At 43.0% G+C, this 24,485-nt stretch overlaps 1 protein-coding gene across 1 annotated transcript in view; it reads right to left on the reverse strand.

The window, feature by feature from the left end:
* Positions 1–24,485, reverse strand: part of CAPZA1 (capping actin protein of muscle Z-line subunit alpha 1) — a 40,495-nt gene that overhangs the window by 14,880 nt on the left and 1,130 nt on the right. The window contains exons 2-4 of the mRNA XM_075853868.1: positions 3,838–3,901; positions 1,442–1,493; positions 125–188 (exon numbers count right to left, since the gene is read on the reverse strand). Coding sequence (XP_075709983.1) covers positions 125–188; positions 1,442–1,493; positions 3,838–3,901 — 180 coding nt within the window. The remainder of the gene's footprint in view (positions 1–124; positions 189–1,441; positions 1,494–3,837; positions 3,902–24,485) is intronic.

Below are 24,485 nucleotides of genomic sequence, written 5' to 3' on the forward strand. Positions count from 1 at the left end.
TTCTATCGTCATGCCATACAGAAAAGGTTGCCTATCCCTGCTGTAGAATCTAATCTAGCCCAAAAACACTTCAGCGATTTTATTGTAATAAACAAAAAGAAAGCTGAATTAATTTGTTCCTTACCTGGTCATCATAACCTTCAATCCTTACAGGGGTAAACTGATCCATGTTGTACTGGGCGAATGCACTGAGAAGCAAACATAAGAGGTAAAATATAAAATAAGCTTCATGATATTACTTCTAGAATTCTAGCTGTAACTTATGAGGCCATTGGAGATGCATTGCTACTTTAGGACTATGTTTTATTATGAATCAACTGGTAGGGCAGAGCTCAAATTATATACACAGAACCAGGACCATCGGGAAATATGCCGGGTGGCCCATAGCTCACCATTGTAGAATTAAAAAGTATACCACGCGGCATGTTTATTGCAGGGCCCGACTGTATAGGAAAATGGCATAGCCATTTATACCAGCCTGGGAGCTGCCAAAAGGGGGACTTTTCTTTGGCATCTGTTGGAATCACACTGAAAAAAACAGCGTGAATATATCCTTAAACGGCTTTTTATTATGTAGATCTATGAACTAGATAATCACTGTGTGAAGGACCATAGCTATAATCCAGGAGTTCTAGAAGTCTATGGCAGATACCAGTGTAGCAAAAAAACAAAACAAAACACAGAACTGGCGAGTTTCTACTGCTGGGAATCTGATCTTAAGTCACATCTAGGGAAGACCATATGGCCATAAAGGTCTTTGGGAGCCAACAAAGGCCCAAATATTGGGTTCTGCCTGGGCAGATGGGTAGTTATACAATAAAGGAGCACCATATAGGATCAACTTTTGTGGTGTATCAGACATTTAAAGTTTTATATTAATACATCGGAGTTCTGTTTCATTGTTTTCTACATTACATTGTCCAACCTTCATTACGGTCTCTTCCTTACTATTAAAGAGATTTCTCAATAGTACTTTCCAAGTAGGATTTTTTTTTTTACAGAATCCCAAGCTAATGACCTTTCACATGGAGCAATGATTGGATATTGAGAGGGACGCACACTCATTACTATATGTCCCTATACATTTTCATCATGTCAGCACGCAGGGAAATATGCTGCCGACAACAATCATTTTTAACTCTGAATAAAAGAGCAGATCAGCCTATGAACGAGCATTTGCTCATTCATCGGCTGATCGTTGCCCTAAATACACATTCATATGAACGCTCGTTTGCCCAATCATTGGCCCGTGTAATAGAACCTTAAGAATCTGAGTTGGGCTATTCTTATCTGTTTACACAGCATAGGTGGGCAGACAGTCACATTAAGCTATTGGTAAGGGGGTTGGAGGTGGTCTTACCAGCAAAGATAATACCCATGAAAAGTTTAAATTTGGACAACATTACTCTCTAAATTCTGCATTACAGTTTTAAAGACTTACTGCGCTGCTCCCTCCCTGAGCAGATTGTCATTGTTGAGGAGTAACCGGACATCTATAAACAAAAAAGTAAAAAGGTACATAGACTATTACACACACAGATTTATGTACGTATTCTTACATTAAATATTTTATATTTACAGTCTCTTAAAATAATATTACCCTTAAAAGTTACATACACCTTTAATTATCTAATGACATTACATTGAGAAATATTGTGGAGGGGGGAAACCATATTACTGGATTACAAGAATAGACCAGTTAATTTCAATGGTAGTACTGTCAGAATAACGAACTACCGCAATCTAGATTTAAAGAGTATCTGTAATGAAGCCAGAACTTTTTATATTAGGACACCTGCTAGATGCCCTAATTATGCCAGCACATGCCAATCAGCCAAGAAGGATCGCACGGTCACATCCACAGCTCATTTCTTACTAGGTGCAGCAGTGGCTGGCTAGTTCTTATCTAATGTTAAGAGGTGTGTCTGGGTGACAGAAACCTTTTCAGGGCTACCATAAAACGGCATGTTGCACCCGTTTTTACCTAACCGCACCTAGACTCTTTGTGGAACTAAACGTAGATCACCATAGAACTCTACTTTTAGTTTAGTAAAGCCACTGGGCTGCTGGGTTTTACGTTAATAACATGGACACAGTAAAAGGCTATGTTCATCCTCGCCACAGATTTTTGCGTCTAAAATGTAAGATTAAGCAGTTTTGCAATTAGTCTTAAATATTTCCTACTATTTTGGTTCTACAGCTTCAATACCAACCTGTGCATCTCCATGGTAACAGACTACAAACAAACCCTGCGTAGTCTGATCCTGCAGTCATACTCCCTTCTAACATTCAGTAGGCTAGCAAGAAGTAGGGTACGGAAGGAAGAGCATGACTGCAGGATCAAACTACACAGGGTTTGTTTGTTCTCTTTTACCATGGAGAATCGTACGTCTGTATAGGTGCTGTAGACACAAAATGGTAAAAAAGGCTGCGAAGATGAACATAGCCTTTACTGTTACAGTTCTAAGCTGAATAGAGACGTGGCCCCTACCTGCAATGGGTGGAGTTTTTTAGCCAGAGATGCCAGAAAGTTTAGGAGTTTATTAGTTTGCTGGAAAAAAAAAATCTAATGTGTACATCTAAATAATCAGGAAAACATTTTCTTAAACACTTACAAAAGATTTTTTGCCACATTAAACCGGTTACTAGACATTTGTAGACTTGCAGCATGTTGAAGCAGTCACTGGTGCTTGCTTACTTGCTAAGAGAAACCAGGAACACCCAAGAGCGGCAATTCGAGGTATTCTCCCAACACTAGGTTCAAGGACAGTCCTAACATGAGAGCAAGGCAGACAGTACTCCAGCTTCAGACAGGCGCATTTTAGCGTCTGTTTTACGACTGCAATACCCAGACATCCTCTGGTTCTACAGAACCGAACTAAGATCACCATAGGGTTCTATGATGAAACAAATCCTCAGTAATATAGGTATTATTAGCACTAAAAACAAAAGGAAGCACTAGACTTAACGCTGGGTTTACATAGTGTATTTTTTTTGCAGCATTTCCGTTGCGGACTCCACACTCAAATTCTGCAACAAAATACAGTACATTGTAAGGGTTTCGCCAAACCACATTTACGAACAAAAAAAAACAACAAATCTACAGCATGCCATACCTGAAATCCACGGCTGTTTCCGCACCAAAGTCCACATAAAGTAAAGGGGGTTTTACACAGGATGATTATCGGGCAGACGAGCGATAATATATGATCGTTGGTGATAATTGCCCTGTGTAAACAGGGCAACGATCAGCAGATGAACGAGCAAACGCTCGATCATCTGCTGGTCGTATCGTTTTAAAAAAGTTAAATATTTTCATTGTCGGCAGCGTAAACAGGGAGACGCGCTGCCGACATGATAATGGATGGGTACGAGTGATGGGAACAACGACCTCTTGTCCCCATACATCGCGCCGTGTGACAGGAGCAAGCGAGTGCCGATCAGCGATGTCTCGTTGTTCGGCGCTCGATGCACCAGCCACTTATAGGCCGGTGTAAAAGGGCCTTAACACATGCGTATTTCCTCTGTGATTTTAGTACAGATCGGTTTACCAGCGTAATATTTACACAATGTGTGAGCCCAGCCTAAATGCTATACAATACCTATTAGGTAGATAATGAATAAGCCCTGGGGTATAGCCGCACTGTTCCACATTTCTGATGTGTTAAGTGATAAACCTTTCTTTCTTGAACCCGCTGCCTTGGATGCCCCAACTGTGGTTTAACACTTCATGTGATGCTTCAAGGAGATTCTGCACTGGCAATGAATCAACCTCCAAACTGAGAAAAAACATATTCGGTGCCAACCAGAGCATGACCTATGTATGCTCTCACTTACCGTTAAAGACCTCATTGAATTCCCCTGGGGGTGCATGAGTGATGAATTTTGCAGCTATACGCACCTGCAGAAACATAAAAGTAGAATTAGAAGCTAAAGCACTTGAAATAAGGCCAAATAAACCAAACACGCCATCAAATAATTAACAAGTGTAACGACAACTGTGTGTAGATACCAGTTTCAGGGCAGCAATCCATTCCTGTAAGGCCTCATTTACACGAGCGTGTGCGTTTTGCGCGCGCAAAAAACGCAGCATTTTGCATGCGCAAAAGGCACTTGACAGCTCCGTGTGTCATCCGTGTATGATGCGCGGCTGCGTGATTTTCGCGCAGCCGCCATCATAGAGATGAGGCTAGTCGACGTCAGTCACTGTCCATGGTGCTGAAAGAGTTAACTGATCGGCAGTAACTCTTTCAGCGCCCTCGACAGTGCATTCCGATCACCATATAGAGTAACCCGTTTAAAAAAAAAAGAGGTTCGTACTTACCGAGAACTTCCCGGCCGTTGCCTTGGTGACGCGCCTCTCTTGACATCTGGCCCCACCTCCCTGGATGACGTGGCAGTCCATGTGACCGCTGCAGCCTGTGATTGGCTTGTGATTAGCTGCAGCTGTCACTTGGACTGAATTGTCACCCCGGGAGGTCAGACTGGAGGAAGAAGCCGGGAGTTATTGGTAAGTCAGAACTTTTTTTTTTTTTTACACGTTCACGTATATTGGAATCGGAAGTCACTGTCCAGGGTGCTGAACCAGTTTAAACTCTTTTAGCACCCTGCACAGTGACGGTCTCCTGCCGGGTTCGGTCAAAACGAGTTCGGCCGAACCCGGTAAAGTTCGGTTCGCTCATGTCTAAGACACTCCGTTCGGATGTTTGTAAACAGAAAAGCACGTGGTGCTTTTCTGTTTACATTCAGTTTGACAGCTCTTGCGCGAATCACGCAGTTCGCACGGAAGTGCTTCCGTGCGACCTTCGTGGTTTTCACGCACCCATTGACTTCAATGGGTGCGTGATGCGCGAAAAACGCACGATTATAGAACATGTCGTGAGTTTTACGCAACGCACTCGAGCTGCGCAAAATTCACGCATCGTCTGCACTGCCCCATAGAGTAATATAGGTGCGTACGACACGCGTGAAAAGCACGCGCGTATATTACGCTCGTGTAAATGAGGCCTAATAGTTCAGAGTATGGGCAGATTAATATGGCTCATTATTTATTGTAACATAATGAATAACTCGTAAAACATCCAAGTCATTATATTTAATCATGCATTTCAGTGAGCGAAAAAAATGAAAAAAGCTATCACCCCAAACAAAAAAAGCTATCACCCCAAACAAAAAAAGCTATCACCCCAAACAAAAAAAGCTATCCTCCCAAACAGGGCTGGGCAATTTTGTAAAAAAATTGAATCCAGATTTGTCTTTTTGCTGATCACGATCAAAGAATACCAAGACAGACACTTTTTTTTGTTTTTACATGAGTAACAGAATGCCGACCATCAATAGTTAGTTATGTGTAAAAAAAATAAATAAAATGCAACTTTAACCCCTTAACGACCGGCAGATAGTCTTTTTACATTGGTCATTCAGGGTTGTTCTTCTGAAGCGCCACATTTTCACGTTAGCACTTCAGAAGACGTTTTCCCGCATCAATAGCGACCGCCACATCTGAGTGGTTTTAGAGGGAGGGGGCTCCCTCTCTTATCCCATCGGCGATGCTTTTTATGGCAGCCTGGGGGCCTAACAAAGGCTCCCAGGTCAGTCTCTAGTGAATGCCAGAGGCATGGCCTAACAGGTGCCTGTCCGTTTTACATTGACAGGCATAATACACTGCAATACAGAAGTATTGCAGTGTATTATAAAAGCGATATAGTAAAGTTAAAAAAAAGTTCAATAAAGTTTGTAATCAATAAAATCAAATCCAAAGTAATAAAACCCTACTTTTTCCCCTTACAAAATACTTTTTTTCATAAAGTACACATTACAGGTAAAATCTGACATATTTGGTATTGCCGCGTCCATTACGACACTAACTATTAAACGATTGCATTATTTAACCTGCACGATGAATGCCGTAAAAAATAAAACAAATGCCAGAATTGCGGTTTTCTGTTCATTCTGCCCTCAAAAAAAAATTCTTACCAATAAAAACAAGTCGTCCTGTAAAGAAAAAGCCCTCATACAGCTCTTAACCCCTTAATGACCAGCCTATTTTAAACCTTAATGACCAAGGTATTTTTTACGTTTCTCCATCGTCACATTCCAGGAGCTATAACTTTTTTATTTTTGCGTCGACATCGCTGTATAAGGTCTTATCGCCGGGTGTCGGTGGGATGAGAGGGAGCGGAGATCTGATTGGCTGGTGATTTTGGGATACAGGTTATCATTGAGTTAATGGCAGGTTTACTTGTCTAATGCTTTATAGTAACTTTACCCGTAGGATAAACTGCCTGCCTTCAGGGATAGTCAAGACGTATTTTTTGCCGTGACAACCACGAAGTCGCAGCAAAATATTGTGGTTTTGCAGAATTTTTGCCGAGATTGTTTCGGTAGCCGCAGCAATAAACCGCGACATGACCGCTACGTCTGAAAATACCTTTATGGAGAATAGAACATAGAGGCCCTGAAACGTCTTACCTTCTTGAGGTAAGTACTAGCACTTTCCTATACTTAGAGGCATTTTCTTTACTAAAGTCTTACTGGAGCTGGGGCACTTGCAGTTGGTCGACAAGAGCTGTCAAGCCAAATGGAAGATTGCAGCAGACTGCAATTCCCAACATCCACAGTTTTAAACGTGCCCTAAAAACACATCTTTTTAGACAGATTATCACATTCCCTAATCTGACTCCTTTCCTTGGCCCCCCTTTTACATTAATCATCAGAACCTGACCCCTTGATTCAGCAGCATCTTCCGCACCCTAATGCACTTTATATCCGTCATACAGATACGGTCTGGTACCGGCTCATTAGGTGTACTACCCCATGCGTATAAAAGATTGCGGGACCATTGTACTGAACAAGCACTTTTTACATTTTGTATCTCCCCTATTTCCTCGTAGATTGTAAGCTCTTGCGAGTATGGCCCTCACTCCTTGTTTCAATTATTAATAAGTTGTCACTATGTAATTGTAAAGTGCTGCGTAATATGTAAAGATTATTATAGATGGCCAGATGATTGCCCTTAATAAGGGCAGCATATTGGAGGGAGCAGGGATATGCTGCACCACTGTGCGGTGAGAAGGGGGGCGGCTCATGGACATGCCTGGAAGCTGGCCGCAGATCTTGCCCTCCTGAAGCTCCTCAACAGCCTCAAATAACAAATAAATAACCCGCAGCTCATCAGCCTTGGGACAGTGAAAGTGGCGAGTTCAGGTGTCACAGGCGACGACGCACAGAATGCCCTGACGTTAGTGTCAGGATCTTGGGTGCCTAAAGGACCAGATATGTCAGGGGGGCCTGTGGGAATACCTTAGGATTGTACTACACTCATATGCAGACCAGGAATCAGGGGTAGGAGTCTTTGGGAGGGGAGTCCCGGTCCCCAGCCTCAACCGCACCCTGCAGTCTGCCCTGCTGCTGCCTCCCCTCAGTCCAATATTAGCCCCGCCTGCATGGGTGGGGCTAATTGATTTCACAATTCTAATAAAAATCCGAAACGTGCGTCACTCAAAAGGCGAATTAAGTTAATTTGATTATTCACCCAGCCCGAACCCGAAACTATACCAAACAACATGTCTGATACATATCTGAATTTTATGAATCATCATCTTTCCTGCACTTCTTTCTGCCTGTCCATAACACGAAGACTAAAATGCACACGTTGCGGAATTTGGTACAGAAAATCCACAGGTATATGCACGTAATTCCGCATGTAAATTCTGCACCTAATAGTGAATTTTTTGTGTTTTTAAGTGCGTTTTTTACATTTTGATGCGGAAATAGGTGCGCCTTTTAGAATTAGTCAGACACAATTCGCAAGCGGAACTGCAACATAAATGGACATGCTGCGGATTTTAAAATATGCATCGCAGGTCAATGCAATTGCAAATGCAATTTTGCATCAAAGCGCAATGTTTTGTAAAAAAAAAAAAAATGCATAAAATCCGTGTTTGTAGCTAAAGATCTGAACCAAGCAGAGCCGGAGATGCACAAAAACTCCTAAAAATAAGAGCTCAAGATGTGCAAAGTTCATACATGCCACTTATGCCTGTCTTCATGAACAGATCTTCACGAAATCATCAAAAGTGAAGAGACTAAAAATCTCTGCAATCCTGGATCTGGAAAAAAATTGGGGTCATGAAGTCAGTAAATAATCAGATTAGTTGCTTGGGGTGAGGTGATGTGTAACTGGTCATATTCTCACACCTGCAGTAGAAAAAGAACCCCCTGAACAAGTCACAAATCCGATCAATAATAAGAAAGATTCCTGTACCCCCCCGTGGGTCACTGGATGCTGTTACGGAGAGAGGACAGTAACAGGCTGGGATCTTTTTTTCCTGCTCTCACTTGCGGCTTCCCTCTCCCACCTTCACTTGCTCCCTTAATATTGCACCTAGAATTTTTCCTGGTGTTATTAGAAAGCTAAGATTCTGGGCTTTAATATGATACAAAGATCTGAGCTCTAGTCCTTATATTCTAGCCACGACAAGCCTTTAGATTCAGGACACATGACTTATGTCCTTGGCATTGAAAGGGTTACAGGGTTTTCAAAGAAAACTGATTTTAAAGCTACATGGCCTTCTCTGCTCATATAACTGGAAATATGCAGAGAAATAAGGCGAGTACTTACATAGTTATATCACAAACATTTAGGGCTAGTTCACAAGCCGTAAACCGCGCCAAAAAACGCCTCATTGATTTCAATTGGAGGCGGAGGTGCTTTTTCCCCGTGAGAAGTAAAAAACACTCGCGGGAAAAAGAAGCGACATGCCCTTTCTTCGGGACTTTCCGTCTCTGACCTCCCATTGACATCAATGGGAGGCAGAGATCAAGTTTTTCGTGGTGTTTTTTTTGCCCGCAGGTGATCAACGGCCGCAAAAAATGCGGCAAGTGTTCTGCCGGCAGATTTTTCCACCTGCGAAATACTCCGTGTGAACAGGGCCTTATAGAACCACCAGGCAGAATATAAAGCCTCTTAAATAGCGGCTAAAAGCGCGGAGCATAGTAAGAATGAATACATCGTTCCGATCAGAGTTGCTAAGTAACCACCCACACTAACACCTAGTTAATTTATTTTCTATTATAAGGGATTTGTGTTTTTATTTCTGGTTTCTTCAATCCACTTCTAAAAATGTTTTATCCTTGGCAAAGTAATTGAGGAATAATGAATTCCATAATCTTGAAGAAAAATAAACCCTGTAGTTATGTCATTTAAATCCTCCACAGTGTCAAAAGATAAATCAACATAACATTTCAGTCTATTGATTTACATTGAACTTCCCACGGATATTATTTATACATGGACACAAGTAGTGAGAGGTTCCTTCTTTGATTTAACAGTGTCACAGGATCTAGTTTAAGGCCTTATTCAGACGGCGGAAAATTGGTATAAAATTCCGCTTGTAAGAAGCAAATCATTGTTCTCAATGGGAAACTGTCCGATATGGGGTGTAATTTTCAGATCACAGAATCTAAAACTATGTCGCAAAAAAAAAAAAAAAAAAGTAGTGACATTTTGATCTTTTTTTTGCATTCTCCACTACTTATTCCGCCCAAAAACAGCTTTGGGGGAGTGACACGCAGATTATCCCCACTGCATGGGGCCAATATGCATGCAGAACCGTGGCAGTTTTTACAGCTTAAAGAGGCTCTGTCACCACATTATAAGTGCCCTATGTCCGACATAAGGAGATCGGCGCTATAATGTAGGTGACAGTAATGCTTTTTATTTAAAAAAACGATCTGTTTTCACCACTTTATTAGCGATTTTAGATTTATGCTAATGAGTTGCTTAATGCCCAAGTGGGCGTGTTTTTACTTTAGACCAAGTGGGCGTTGTACAGAGGAGTGTATTATGCTGACCAATCAGTGTCATGCACTCCTTTCCATTCATTTACACAGCACATATGGATCCTGTTAGATCGCTATGTGCTGTCTTATACTAACACATTAACAATACTGAAGTGTTTAGACAGTGAATAGACATTCCACGGGATGTCTATTCACTTTGTTACGGTTTCTGTGGTAGTTAAAGCAGAGCAAGTGTAATCTCGTTGTAACCTGTCATCTACAGCGTAATCTCACGAGATTACGCTTGATCTGCTGTAACTACCACAGAAACAGTAACGAAGTGCAGAGATTGTGAATAGACATCCCGTGGAATGTCTATTCACTGTCTTAACACTTCAGTATTGTTAATGTGTTAGTATAAGACAGCACATAAGGATCTAACAGGATCCCTATGCGCTGTGTAAATGAATGGAAAGAAGTGCATGACACTGATTGGTCAGCATCATACACTCCCCTGTACAACGCCCACTTGGTCTAAAGTAAAAGCACGCACACTTGGGCATTAAGAAACTCATTAGCATAAATCTAAAATCGCTAATAAAGTGGTGAAAATAGATCTTTTTTTTAAAATAAAAAGCACTGCGGTCATCTTCATTATAGCACCCATCTCCTTATATAGAAGACAGGGCACTTATAATGTGGTGACAGAGCCTCTTTAACCATGGCAGAAATCCGTGGGTTAGCCTAAGATTTCTGCTGCGGTATCTCTGCCAAATACAAGTCCTCGGGAAAAACCCTCCATGTAAACAAGGCATAAGGATTTTCTGCTGATTGCCCGTCAGCATTTCAGATGCTCGGTTGTTCACCACAGGTAAATCCACACCAAATCATATGTTGGTGAAGATTTCCCTGTGGCTTATGCAGATTTGATGTGGAAATCTGGACCCAGCCTAACTCTGCCGGATGGATTTATCTAAGTAAAGAGCTAATCATTTGGAATATGGTCAGACATCCAGTTACAGAAATCACGGAGGCGGGGAGCACCCCTCATGAAAACAGCGGACTTAGAACTAGGAGGCACAACATTTTTCGGCTTATAGGAGAGCATTCCTGTCCCCGTAGCATATTCTGATAACAGAGCCAGTTTAAAGGGTATGGCCACCTTTACAGTTCATACATAATCATAAAATGTGAGTAACTTTGTTATGACATTGCTTTACTTATCCTGCAATAAACCTATGCGACACCAGGTATAATAGTGCAATGTTCCAGTCGCAGTTCAATGGAAACAGTCATCAAGCATGTTGTCAGACACACCCCCTACAGATTACATATATGTTGTGGAACAGTTCTTTTTTTTCTTTAAGATTACATTACAAAAGCCATCACCATAACAATGTGTAAAGCAAGGAATGCTGGGTGATTTCTGCTGTGAAGCCTGCAGACTTGTTAATGCAGCTCTAGACTATAACACACGCTGTATGTAACTCAGGCTCCGTACAGGATAATCAATGCATTTATAAGGGTACGCAATTTGGTGGGGATTTGATTTAAAAAGAAACAATCGGGCTTTTTCTGTAATCTTCATTCCGAGAGATCCAGCAAAACCCCCATTTCCAGCAGAATATCTACTGTGCAGTCTTGTTCTGCTGTAAAACTCCTATGTTCTGGAAAGGAATAGAGTTAATGTCTCCACCGGGTGTGTGGGCAATCATACCAAGACACCTCTGCATTCAAGGAAACCCAAGTCGTCTTCTCTCCTACATTCCCTCCTACCCTACATGGTTTCAATCCATAGCACATGCTTTTCTTAGCACAATATGCTCATGTAAGCATGTGCCATAACGGTGTCGCTCAAACAGTGGGGGTTCTAAGAAACCACATGGAGGGAGCGATGAGAGCTCCACAGCTAAGCAGTCTTCATTGCAGCAAACATTCAGATAGCCCGAATAAAACAGCCATGAATATGGCCAATGCGGAGCGGGTGCCACGAGTCTATATGCAAATACTAAAATTGACAGAACCTCTAAAGTCAAGTTCTGCATATGTTATCCAGGTTTTCCAACCTGTAGGGCTCAGTTCACATCTCTTTCTCAGCTGCATCAGAGGTATACGCCGGTAGCATTGCCTGATGTATACTCCAACGCGCTCATAGCCCCTCCATGCACCCAGTGCATGCCCACACAAAAAAAAAAAAGTAAATGAAAAAAAAAAAAAAAGTGTCCTTTTGGCATACGCTGAGTTGGCACGGGTGGGGATTCCCATTTTTTTTTCTCTGCATAGAAAAGTATGGTATATCATGCTTTTCTATCTAGTGGAGCATAGTTTAAAAAAAAAAAAAAAAAAAAAAAAAAAAGTCACTAGCTGGCAAAAAAAACACCGAAAAAAAACAAAACTTTTTTGCTTAAAAAAACTGCTGAAAATCAGAGGTTGTTTTATCTGACACCAGCTCCCTAATTTTCAACCGTTTTTGACTCTGCGTGTGAACATCGCCTTACATTTGGTGGCCTGGGTGCTAGATGCATGGATCTGGAAGCAGTTACTAACAGCATGAAGCTCCATCTCTCTCTCTGCAGAAATGACCACAGCCGGCTCCTGCCAGAGAAAAACAAAGTGGCTGTCAAATAATGACAGCTCTGTGGGCTTCCCCTGCATCGGGATACTACATAGAGCAGCCAGCGAAAGGGAATGTGCAGGAGCAAACTGGGGAAAGCGGTGCCTAGCTCTGACTACTGGGGGAAAGGAGTTGCTGGACTTTTTTCTTTCTGCATCACTCCTCCACCAGGTTGTGTGTACTTGGCCCCACCGTGGGTCGTTGATGGCTTCTAGACCTAGCGAAGATTTAACCAGGTTGGTCTCAATGGGAGTTCAGACACGCCACAGAGAATATAACTTTTACCACGTCTTGTTTTTTAATGAGCTCTATGTAATAGAAGGATGTATTAAAACGATATTTCGTTTCTCCCATAGGGATGACAATCATATGATAAATTGGCGTTAATACGTACACACTGATTTAGAGACGTTAATGTGATATAGATGATTGCACTGAAAAAATGTCTAGAAACTACGCCAGATTTATTGTGAGCGTCCTCGAGAATCCTGAAAATGCGTAATAAAGTTCATGTGGGGGTCTGCAGATCGCTTGATTTTACACAACTGCTTTGCAGAGACGTTTTACATCAAGGCAACGGAGCAGCAGATGTTTAGTGAGAGGCCGCCGCGATCTCATCACTGCGACTTCCGGCCTCATCTTTTTTTTTACCATTTCAGGCAATTTCCATGAACTTCTCTGAACCAACTTCCTTTGAGTGGCCTGTATTTAAGTGTTAACCCCTTCTCTGCCTCAACAAATGCCACATACATTCTTTAGTGAATGAAACGTGCCCTTTTTTTTTTTTTTAACCTTAAACACATTTATTTCTGAAGCTGAAATATCCCATGCATTTCACCGCTTTCAATCTTGATCTCTGTAGACAAAATTCAGTAGTTAGAAAAAATACAATAAAAATAAATAAATCCTGTTCAAAAAATATAATTAATATATTGTAACATAGTAAAGTGCTCAGTAATGTACTTTCAGTGGACGAGTCCTTGGTCCCCCGGCTGGTCTCTGTACAGCAGGCCTCCAGTGATAAATGTTTCGTCACATGTGATCGCTGCAGCCAATCAAGGGATGCAGCGATCACACGTGACGAAACCGGAGCACAGTTTTTTTTTCGTCTGTTTTCTGCCGCAGACAATCCGCCTAAAAATCCACACCAAAAGAAGCATGATTTGGTGGAGATTTTCGAGTGGATTCCCCTGCAGATTCTAGGTTGGATTTTCTGCAGCAAATCTGACCCATATACAGAGGACCTTATACTTTATTCTCCCTTTATGATCCATACCTGCTGTTTGCTTCAAAACCTGCATAAAAAAAAACCTGAACAAAAACAACCCCCGCGGATGTGTTTACAAGGAGTAAGCCACAGCCAGAAGTAGGGCTGGGCAATTAGTCGAAAAATAATCCAGCGCAATTAATTGACGTCATTTTGTGAATTTCGGTTTTATCAATAATTTTTTCCAGGTTTAAACTGTATCTACATCTTCAGGGCGCAGATACAGTTGAATCCATATGGTAGAGCAGGGCACCGTAAGGTCCTTACTCTACCAATCACTATGTATCGCCAGACGCGGGGCAGTGACATCATCGCGCCTATCTGCGCTGTGCCGCACAGACCAGAAGGATATCCTTGACTCGTCTTGGAATGGGGTTAGGTATGTATAATATTATTTTTATCGTGCACTATTGGGGCAATATACTGTGTGGGGGCAGTGTCAGGGGGCAGATTATATACAGTAGTATAAAGCAGGCTCAGGGAATAAATATTAATTCAATAGTGTAGTATGCAAATAGGGAGTGTGGCCTAAATAATCCTTCATCAATCGTGATTTAAAAAAACAAAAAAAAAAACATAGAATAATTCCTATATATGTCCCCTCTACCTTTACGATCCACACCTGGCATTGGCTTCAAAAACTACATCAAAACCGCACGTGTGAGACCAGCCTCAAGGTTATTACTGAACAGTGAATACATGCAATAATGGACTTCAAACAAAATCTGCCACATATGACTGCACCATTTAGGCTGGGTTCACACGACCATGTTACGTCCGTAAAGTACGGAACGTATTTCGGCCGGAAGACCCGGACCGAACACAGTGCAGGGAGCCGGGCTCCTAGCATCATAGTTGTGTACGACGCTAGGAGTCCCTGCCTCTCCGTGGAACTACTGTCCCGTACTAAAAGCATGATTACAGTACGGGACAGTTGTCCTGCAGCGAGGCCTAGCGTCGTACATCACTATGATGCTAGGAGCCCGGCTCCCTGCAGTGTGTTCGGTCCGGGTCTTCCGGCCGAAATACGTTCCGTACTTTACGGACGTAACATGGTCGTGTGAACACAGCCTCAGGCCCTGCTCACACAAGAGGTTTTGTTTTTTTTACAGGCAGAAAAAAAAATCTGCCTCAGAATTCCTTCAGGAATTTTGAGGAAGAGGTTGACCTGCCTGCGCTTTTTTTTGCCGCAGTTTTCGTAGCGTGTTTTGCGGCGTATTTTGCCCGCGGCCATTGAAGCTAGTGCAAGGAGCGCAGGCAAAAAATGCAGAGAAATACGCTTGGAAACTGGCACCACAGGTTTTTTTCTGCCTCTCATTGATGTCAATGGGAGGTCAGAGGCAGAAACTGCGGCATGTCGCTATTTTTTCCCTGCGAGCGGCTAATAGCTGCCCGAGAAAAAACCAACTCCTCTGCCTCCCACTGATATCAATAGGGGCCATCTCGGACGTTCTTTTGGTGCCGATTCCGATGCGGTTTCCATGTGTCAAAATCAGCACTAAAAAAAATGAAAAAATTGACACGCTGAAGATTGTTTTCTGCAGATATTTTCCGCAGAGCACGGATAAGATTTGTTCAAATCTGATCCACTTTGCTCTTGCTGTAATACGCTGCAGAACTTCCGCAGCATTTTTGCCCCGTGCAGGGGGCCTTATAGTACAGTAAAAGAGACCCTCTGATTTACATGATTCTCCCATCATTTTGGATTGCATTGGTGGGGGGCCTATGAGCTGGGACCCACTCCAATCTCTAAAACAAACGGGGCACTGCAGTTACAGGCACGGATGTGCTAGCAATTAGTGCGAGTTAGGCCTTACTCACATGAACGTGTCCGTTTTGTGCGCGTAAAAAACGCAGCGTTTGTCCATCGTTGCAGTTCCGTGTGGCATCCGTGTACGGTGCGCGTCTGTCATCACGTGTTTTTTACATCAGCAAAAAAACCTGAAGGAGGTGTTTTTTTTTGTCCTCATCATTTCTTTACCAACTGGTGCGCAAAAATGAACCAAAACAGGACATGCAGTGAGTTTCACGCAACAGACACACAACGCAAGTCTTCACAGCCCCATTGATTTTCATAGGTCCGTGTGGTGTCCGCGAAAAAAACGGACAGCACGCGAACGTGAAATACGCTCGTGTGAATAAGGCCATATAGTTCATGTGTGCAGGACAACCAATGCTATTTTCTTACATATCAAAATGACTCCAGTTTAAACAATCTTCTAACATCAACTTAAAGAGGCTCTGTCACCACGTAATAAGTGCCCTGTCTCCTATATAAGGAGATGGGCGCTGTAATGTAGGTGACAGTAATGCTTTTTATTTAAAAAAAACGATCTTTTTTCACAACGTTAGGAGAGATTTTGGTTTATGCTAATGAGCTTTCTTAATGCCCAAGTGGGCGTGTTTTTACTTTCGACCAAGTGGGCGTTGTACAGAGGAGTGCATGACGCTGACCAATCAGCATCATGCACTCCTCTCCATTCATTTACACTGCACTAGCGATATAGATATATCGCTATATGCAGCCTCATACACAAGCCCTAACATTACTATAGTGTCCTGATAATCAATACACATGACCATCCAGCCTGGACGTCATGTGTACTCAGAATCCTGACACTTCTGACTCTTTTTTTGTGAGATTCCGGCAAGTGAAACCAAATCTCGTTTAGCTCCGTGATCTCGCGAGATTTCGTATCCGTTGCTGGAATCTCACAAAAAAGATTCAGAAGTGTCAGGATTCTGATTACACATGACGTCCAGGCTGGAGGTCAAGAGAGTTGTGGCACTATCTACAAGGGCGGTGTGGCACTATATGGGCACTGTCTAGGGTGGGCATTGTTGCACTACGTACAGTGGGAACGGTCTACAGTGGCATTGCGGCAGTATCTACATGGGTACTGTGGTGTTTTCAGGGGGTTGGGACCAAAAAACCCCCCTGACAAATAAAATCCATAAATCTTTTAAATGGCCATGACAAACGGTGAGACGGATTTAAAAATGGATGAAATTTTGGAGACACACGTATGTAAAACGGCGATGAAAAACTGACAGTTGATCCTTTTTTAATGACCATTTTATTTCACGGTCGTTTGAATATAGCCTAAGGACCTGTTCACATCAGCTTGCGTTCATGGATTTTTCCAACAAAAAGATCTAACGGAAACCATAGCTTCTGTCCGCATTACCATTTATTTCAATGGCAATGCTTCTGTTGCAATTGGTTTCCGTTTGTTTATGTTCTGTAAGGTTTCAGGTTTTTTAGCGTAGTCGAATGCGCTATTTTTTCTGCTAAAAAAAATAGGAACCTTATAGAACGGAAACAAACTGAAACCTATCACAACGGACGCATTACCAATGAGATCAATCGGAATGCAGACGGAAGCTATGGTTTCCGTTTGGCTCTCCGTTCATGGGTTCCAACGACGGAAAGTTCTAATGGAACCCATGAACGGAAGCCCAATGACGGCTAAAATGAAGAGCCATGAATCTGATTATTTATCCTAAACAGTACCACTTTAGAGACAAAGTTGGGAATGGGTCTGTGCCCAGCTCAGAGGAGTGAGTGAGTGAGTGAGAGAGAGACAGAGAGAGAGACAGAGAGAGAGACAGACACACGGCATATAAAAGTCTATGGGGAAAAGAGCAGAGAAAAAGACACAGACACGCTTGCCCATATAAATCTATAGCAGGGGAGGTGAGCAGAGAAAGACACAGACAATGCACATAGAAGTCTATGGAGGGGGTAGGGTGAGCAAAGAGGAGACACAGGCTGCTGGTAAGCGTTATATCCCCTCCCACTGCTGAATTCTCAGCTACATTACTCTACAGATTTAAAATCTCCTCCATGCTGCTGCAGCACGTCTGCCTGTCTGTCTAATATATATATTAGAGAATCCTGCTCTCTGGTCTCAATCTATATGTGCAGAAGACATAATTTCAGTTAGGCTTCCCCCACTAGTTCAGAAAACTGAAAATTCGAGATAGAGCCTGCAGAGGGAAACAACTGCTAAATAATGCAGGATACAATTCATGGGCAGAAATCGTGTTATTCCTCATGACAGCTTATTCTGAAAAGCCCTCTGAAAAGTTACGTACACTTTAAGGAAGTGGCAAATGAAAACCCATGTACTGCCCGTGACTTATATAGCGCCAGTATATTTTGTCGCTTTGTACACGCAAAATACTTGCTCTATAAAATGAAAGAAATTTAGATTTGAGTAATTAATCCGACAATGACACTATTGTATTATTCAGTAACAGTTAACCCCAACAAATAGCTCCTCATATCTCAGCATCCTAAGGACTCAATTGAACAGAAGACGGATGGAAAAGGATATGGGCTTTACTGTGATGACACCTGAATTGATGCTATTCAAGCTCCTGTAGACGCATTATAAAGTGTGACCACCTGCTTGTCATAACTTTGTACCTTCAATGACCGCTACAAATGGGGTCAACTTGATGAATTGTTTGCATGGCAAAAGTTATAAAGGCGTCACAGCCTCGCCCTTTTCAGTTTACAATGTTGTAAGAAAAGTAGTGATAAAAAAAAAAAAAGGATAAAACTATATATATATATTATAATTTGTCATATCCATGATACATTATTTTCGTTCTCTTTTTGCTTGTCCTTTATTAAACAGCCAGAATATATCATTTAGAATTAACTGAAACTTCCAACAAAGCCCCGTTCACTACAGACTTTTAAATAGGGAAGTTTTTTTTTAAAATGCTATCTGAATGAATGTTTGCAAAACACACAGCGACGTGAGACGAAAGGAAACCACACCCTGAAATAATGGCTGGAGGCTGAGTGATGAGATATGAGCTACGGATCGCGCACAATGTGATCACTCCACAACAGACCGCACATAGGCTCTCCCCACAAAATCGCCAAGCCTTGCGTCACATTTATTTTACATTGTTAGTTATTACTTAACAGCGACATATTCTGCGATGTTCATCTCTCCAGTGTTATATTAGAAGTATCATGAAAGTGGAATTCAAGTAAAAATTGATCACATTACCTGCCCTATTTGTTAAGCAGCGCAGAGAATGAATGGGTCACTGATGCAGGCCAAACACTGGCGAGGGAAGGGCGATACACGCTGCTGCCAGACACCTGTGCCACTGGCTCATCTCCCAGCTCAGCCGAGACTCGTCAGCAGATTTTGTGGACAGTTAGACCCCATGCGCACGTCCGTGCAGTATTTACAGTCAGTAAATACTGCACAGACGGACTGGGGAGTGTCATCGGACCGGACTTACAGTAATAAGTATAGGAGAACGGTCCGTAAATGCTTAAAAATAGGATGTCCTATTTTTTGTGGCTCATTTCTACGGCTCGGGGACACACCCATACATATACATGAAGGTGTCTGTGGCCGAACGAAATGAATGTGTCAGTATTTTATCCGCAACTACGGATCCGTAATTGCGGATAAAAACTATGGACGTGTGCATGGAGCCTCAGGCTACATTCAAAGGACACTGAAAAAAAATGGCCATTAAAAACAGATCAACTGTCAGCTTTTCACATTTTGCATCAGTGGGTCTCCAAATTTTCAGTGTTTTTTTTTTTTGTCCACCCACCTGAAAACACTACAGCGCCCCTGTAGCTAGTGCCCACATAGAAAGTACCAGCGCCCACATGGTGCCACAGTGCTCACTCTAGATTGTGCCACACACAGTGCCCACATAGTTCATGCCACAGATGAATTATGTAGATAGCGCCAGGGCGCCCTCTAAATAGTACCCATATAGTAGATTGTACCCGACTCTTGTAGATCGCATCCCCCCCCCCTTGTAGATCGCACCACACACCCCCACCCTCCCCTGATGCTCTGGCCGGGGATTCCGCTCCAGGAGGACCCCTCGACGTCACTGTCCATTTATGGAAAGGGACGCCAGAGGGTCCACAAAAAGCAGAGTCACCGGCAAGAGCGTTGGCAAAGTTCTGGCCGGTGTTTTCGCTCCAGGAAGATCCCCTGACGTCACTGTATATATATGGATAGTGACGCCAGTGGCTCCTCCAGGAGCACAAATACCGGCAACACTCTTGCCAGGGATTCTGCTCCAGGAGGATCCCCTGACGTCATTGTCCATATATGGCCAGTGACGTCAAGGGCTTCCCCAGGCTCAGTGCTTAAAGTAGCGTTGTGCCCTTTGAGTCCTCTTGGCCAGGATCAGTCATTAATGGGCGTCACAAGGATAAATTCTTGAAAAACGGCCGTTAAAAACTGACCCTTTATGTTTCATGGATGAACTAGGTCTTTCTGAAAACGGCCGTGCGACTGTTTTTCCCTGTTGTGTGTATGTAGCCTTAGGATGTCCTAACATACATTAGATTGTTAGTAGGACCCAACAACATTTATCTGATGTGTATGGGCAGCTTAATAGAAAACAAAGACTGTGGACAACACCAATTCTCTTCTGCAGTTCCAGCATTCCTAAGCAGTTTTGTATGGCGCCGTAATAGGGCACCCGTAGACGTGAATGAGGCCTTTACAGTACCTCGGTTTCTTGCAGAGGCATACCGTGGGTTTTCTGCCGCGTCCCAAACATAATAGAAAAAAAAATCGTGCCATTCTCCATTAGATGTCATACCTTTTTTCCCCATTGAAGCATTGCTTCTAGGGAGAATTGTTCTGTACAAACATTGAACGGCAGAACACAGTCCTGTACAGATCCGTAGCTCGGAGCTGTAGTTGTCTCTTTCAAGGTGTGACTAAACATTCAAACTTTTGACATGTCATAAGTTTTGGTCAGTGGGGGTCTAAGCGCTGAGACCCCCAGCGATCGTTAAAATAAAGCGGATGAAGCGCTCATCGTCTCCCTTAATTTTTGATAGTCTTTGCTTGGCCCATCCCGGAAAATCGAGCGAGCGGTGTAGCTTAATAGGAAGGCATCCGTGTGCCGTCCGTGTGTGACGGAGCCGTTGCCTAGCAACGGGCGGGCGGGCAGAAGTACATTACAGATATATTACACTAATCGGCAGCCACTTGTCTCTATCAATCACTGATAGAGAGAAGAGGCTGCTGATTAAAAATAAAATAAAAAGCAGTTCATATGTACCCCGGTCTTGGTGACGAGTCCCTCTTCTTCCTCCAGTCCGACCTTCCTGTATGACGCAGCAGCCTGTGATTGGCTGCAGAGGCGGTCACGTGGGATGAAGCGTCATCCCTGGAGGCCGGCCTCCTGACGTCATCCAGACTTGCGTGACCGCCACTACAGCCTGTGATTGGCTGCAGCGGTGACATGGGATGAAACGTCATCCCAGGAGGCCTGACAGGAGGAAAATGCAGGGAGTTCTGGGTAAGTATGAACTGATTTTTTTATTTCATAAATTGTATTTTGCGAGCACCGAGCATGGTCATTCTTCAGCGCTAGTCACTGTCCAGGGTGCTGAAAGAGTTACCGCCGATCAGTGCAGCCCATTAACTCTTTCAGCACCCAGTACAGTGACTAGCGATGAACAACCCTGCACTTTCAGCACCCTGGATAGTACAATGCTCGGCGCTCGGAAGCGGAAACACGGAAATTACATGGCCGCTAAAACGGTGATGGAAGTGTGCACGAGGCCTAAAGTAAGCCAACCAAGTGGTGGCATAAGGAAGAGAAGTGTCTAAAATGTCTAGCAAGATGTGGCACATTTATCATACAGTGAATGTCAGACAAGACCGTTCTCGGACAGTAAGGCTCCTGCACACGTAGCAGATTTGTTGTGGATTTTCCAGCCGGATTTGCGGGTCGAAAATCTGCATCAGAAGACTGTTGCAGGCAAGTGGATGAGTTTTAAGAAATTGGCTGCAGCAGTTGCCCCATCCCCTCCCCTGCCTGAAATAAGAGACAAGACACCCTAAGTCGTGTCCCTTAGCAAAAGTTTGCATCCTTGGCTTTTCATCAGCTGACGTTTAAGAGGTTGCATTACATTAAAAAGTACCACCAGCTTCTTTGTTTCCATAAAACAGCCCCACTCTTAAAAAATGGGCAGAATCTAATATTGTCGCTTAAAGAGGCTCTGTCACCACATTATAAGTGGCCTATATTGTACATGATGTGATCGGCGCGGTGATGTAGATTACACCAGTGTTATTTATTTAGAAAAACTATCATTTTTGAGTTATGACCTATATTAGCTTTATGCTAATGAGTTTCTCAATGGACAACTGGGTGTGTTTTACTATATGGCCAAGTGGGCGTTGTGGAGAGAAGTGTATGACGCTGACCAATCAGCGTCATACACTTCTCTCCATTCATTTACACTGCGGATAGCGATATAGCTATATCGCTATGTGCAGCCAAACACACAAACACTAACATTACTGCAGTGTCCTGATAATGAATATACATTACCTCCAGCCAGGACGGGATGTGTATTCAGAATCCTGACCACTTCTGTAGCGTCTCTGTGATTTACAGCATAGCAGGCGTAGTCTCGCGAGATTACGCTGTAAACTGTCATTCACGGCGAGATCTCGCTGTGCTGTAAATCAGAAGTGGTCAGGATTCTGAATACACATCACGTAGCCGGATTGATTTTTTTTTTTTTAGTACACAGAAGTGGTGACAGGACGTCAAGCTGTACCCCTCATATCCATTCGGCCGACTAGCTGTATGGTGACACGGATCAGCTAGAAAAGCAATAAAGTGATGCTGAAAACGAACACACCGTACAGTGTCAATTACAAGGTTGGATTTTTTTCGTTGGCGAAAAGAAGAATTTTCATCAATAACCCATAGGCCGAGCAGATCGTTTCTCCTGTGAATGCAGGGAATTCCAGTCCAATTGTGTTTCAACATGTAAATGCGCGCTCGACGGTTCACTTAAGAAGTCCATCAAGTTCAGCAGCAGGAAAGTTTGAGAGAAACAAACGTAAACAGTCGGTTTTTGTTTTTTAAATCTGCGTTGTGGCTTCCGTTTATAAGTCAGATCCATTATACGACAGATACCACCATCGCCCAATAGAACCCATTGACTTATATTAGGGTCCATCAAGTTCCGTCATAGTGTCCATCGTTTTGACGGAGGCTCTGAACAGAGCCTTGCCATTATATCATTGCCACTTACAACTTGAGAGCTGTGCCACCTCAAGCTTACAAGTGTACCCATCGCTTTCTAGAACAAATCGAGGAGAATGGGGTGCACTAGAGCCATCTTGACAGTCTGTCTTATTGTGACGTGCTATATTTTGGTTGTGCCATGTACATGGTTGATGCGGATCCACGTAGCCCACAGAGGCTTCCTAAGACTACATACAATTGTATGTGACTCCGCTGCGAGCAGGATTAGGTCTGTGGGGGTTTTTAGTCTCTGGATGAAAACGAAATTGTTCCCAATCACTAAAAAGAAAGCAGATCTTGAAAGTTCTGAGGAATTAAAACACAAAAGGGTAGATATATTAAGACCGCCAGTCTAAATAAATTTGTCGCCTCTAAGGGTATGTTCACACGCCCTATTTACGGACGTAATTCAGGCGTTTTACGCCTCGAATTACGTCCGAAAAAAAAAGGCTCCAAAGATCTGCCCATTGAATTCAATGGGTCTTACTGTGTTCTGTGCAGACTGGCTTTTTTTTTTACGCGCCGCTGTCAAAAGACGGAGCGTAAAAAGACGCCCGCCTCAAAGAAGTGCATGTCACTTCTTGGGACGTAATTGGAGCAGTTTTTCATTGAATCCAATGAAAATCAGCTCCAATTACGTCCGTAAAAGACGCCGCAAAAAACGCGTGCACTTGTCAAAACGTCTGAAATGCAGGAGCTGCTTTCGCCTGAAGACGGCTCCGTAATTTCAGACGTAATTGGCGTTGCCGTGTGAACATACCCTTACCCTAGCTTGTCTTTTTTATTAAGAGGCACACGCCTCTTAATAAATATCACATATTTGGCTGTCCTTGCGACACTGAATTAAATTTACGCCAGCCAAGAGCTGGCATAAATTTCCCATATCATTTACACCAGTTTCTGGCGTAAATGATAGTAAACGCGCAGGGCCGTGTTGGCCACGCCACTTCTGCTAAGCTTTGCCCAATGTTTTTTTTGTTGTAAGTGGCGATAGCGGGGAATACGGGCCAAAAGTCACAATTTTGGCAACTTTTGGGTCAAATGCAACATTTCTGTGCCAGAAAACTGGCATAGGAACGTTGTTAACTTCCCCCAAGGTATACTGGAACGCTCCAGACCTTCTCCTAACGTACATTCGTGAGGTTAGCAAGAATTAGGGGATAGATAAGGAGTTTGACTGCAGGAGCACCGGTTTGTTTGTAGTCTAACCATAGCTCTGCATAGGAGCTGCATACACAAAAGTGTAGGAGACGATTTGCAAAGTTGCTTCATTTTTATTTAAAAACAACGACGCAACAATAAAAAATACCAGCCGCAACTAATGTACAAACGTGGGGCTGTTTTCTAGGGGAAAAAACAGAACCCTTTCCTAATTTCACACTCCCCATTAAAGATGGAAACACATATGTAGTTTCTTTTTTAGCCAAACACAGGAATAGATCCAAAAGGAAGAAAAAGCATAAAATAAAAAAACTGATACTTCTCTCTTTTGTATTACAAACCGACCCCTCAGAACCTGCACTAGACATAAAGACCGTGATTTGGGGCTCGTACAATGCATTAACGTAGTAGCGCGGTCATAGAACATTGCATTATACGCACTGATAAAACGGACCCGCAATCGCCTCTCAGAGTGCCAGAATAACGCGTTTTATTTTCATCGCATAAAACCCCATTCATCTGAGAGTGGGAGGATATAGATGGCTAAGCGCTTCCCCTGCAGGAAAACGTAGTATTGCGTGGCGGCCATCCAGA

Source organism: Rhinoderma darwinii, chromosome 2 (genome assembly GCF_050947455.1).
Source record: "Rhinoderma darwinii isolate aRhiDar2 chromosome 2, aRhiDar2.hap1, whole genome shotgun sequence".
Lineage (NCBI taxonomy): Eukaryota > Metazoa > Chordata > Amphibia > Anura > Rhinodermatidae > Rhinoderma > Rhinoderma darwinii.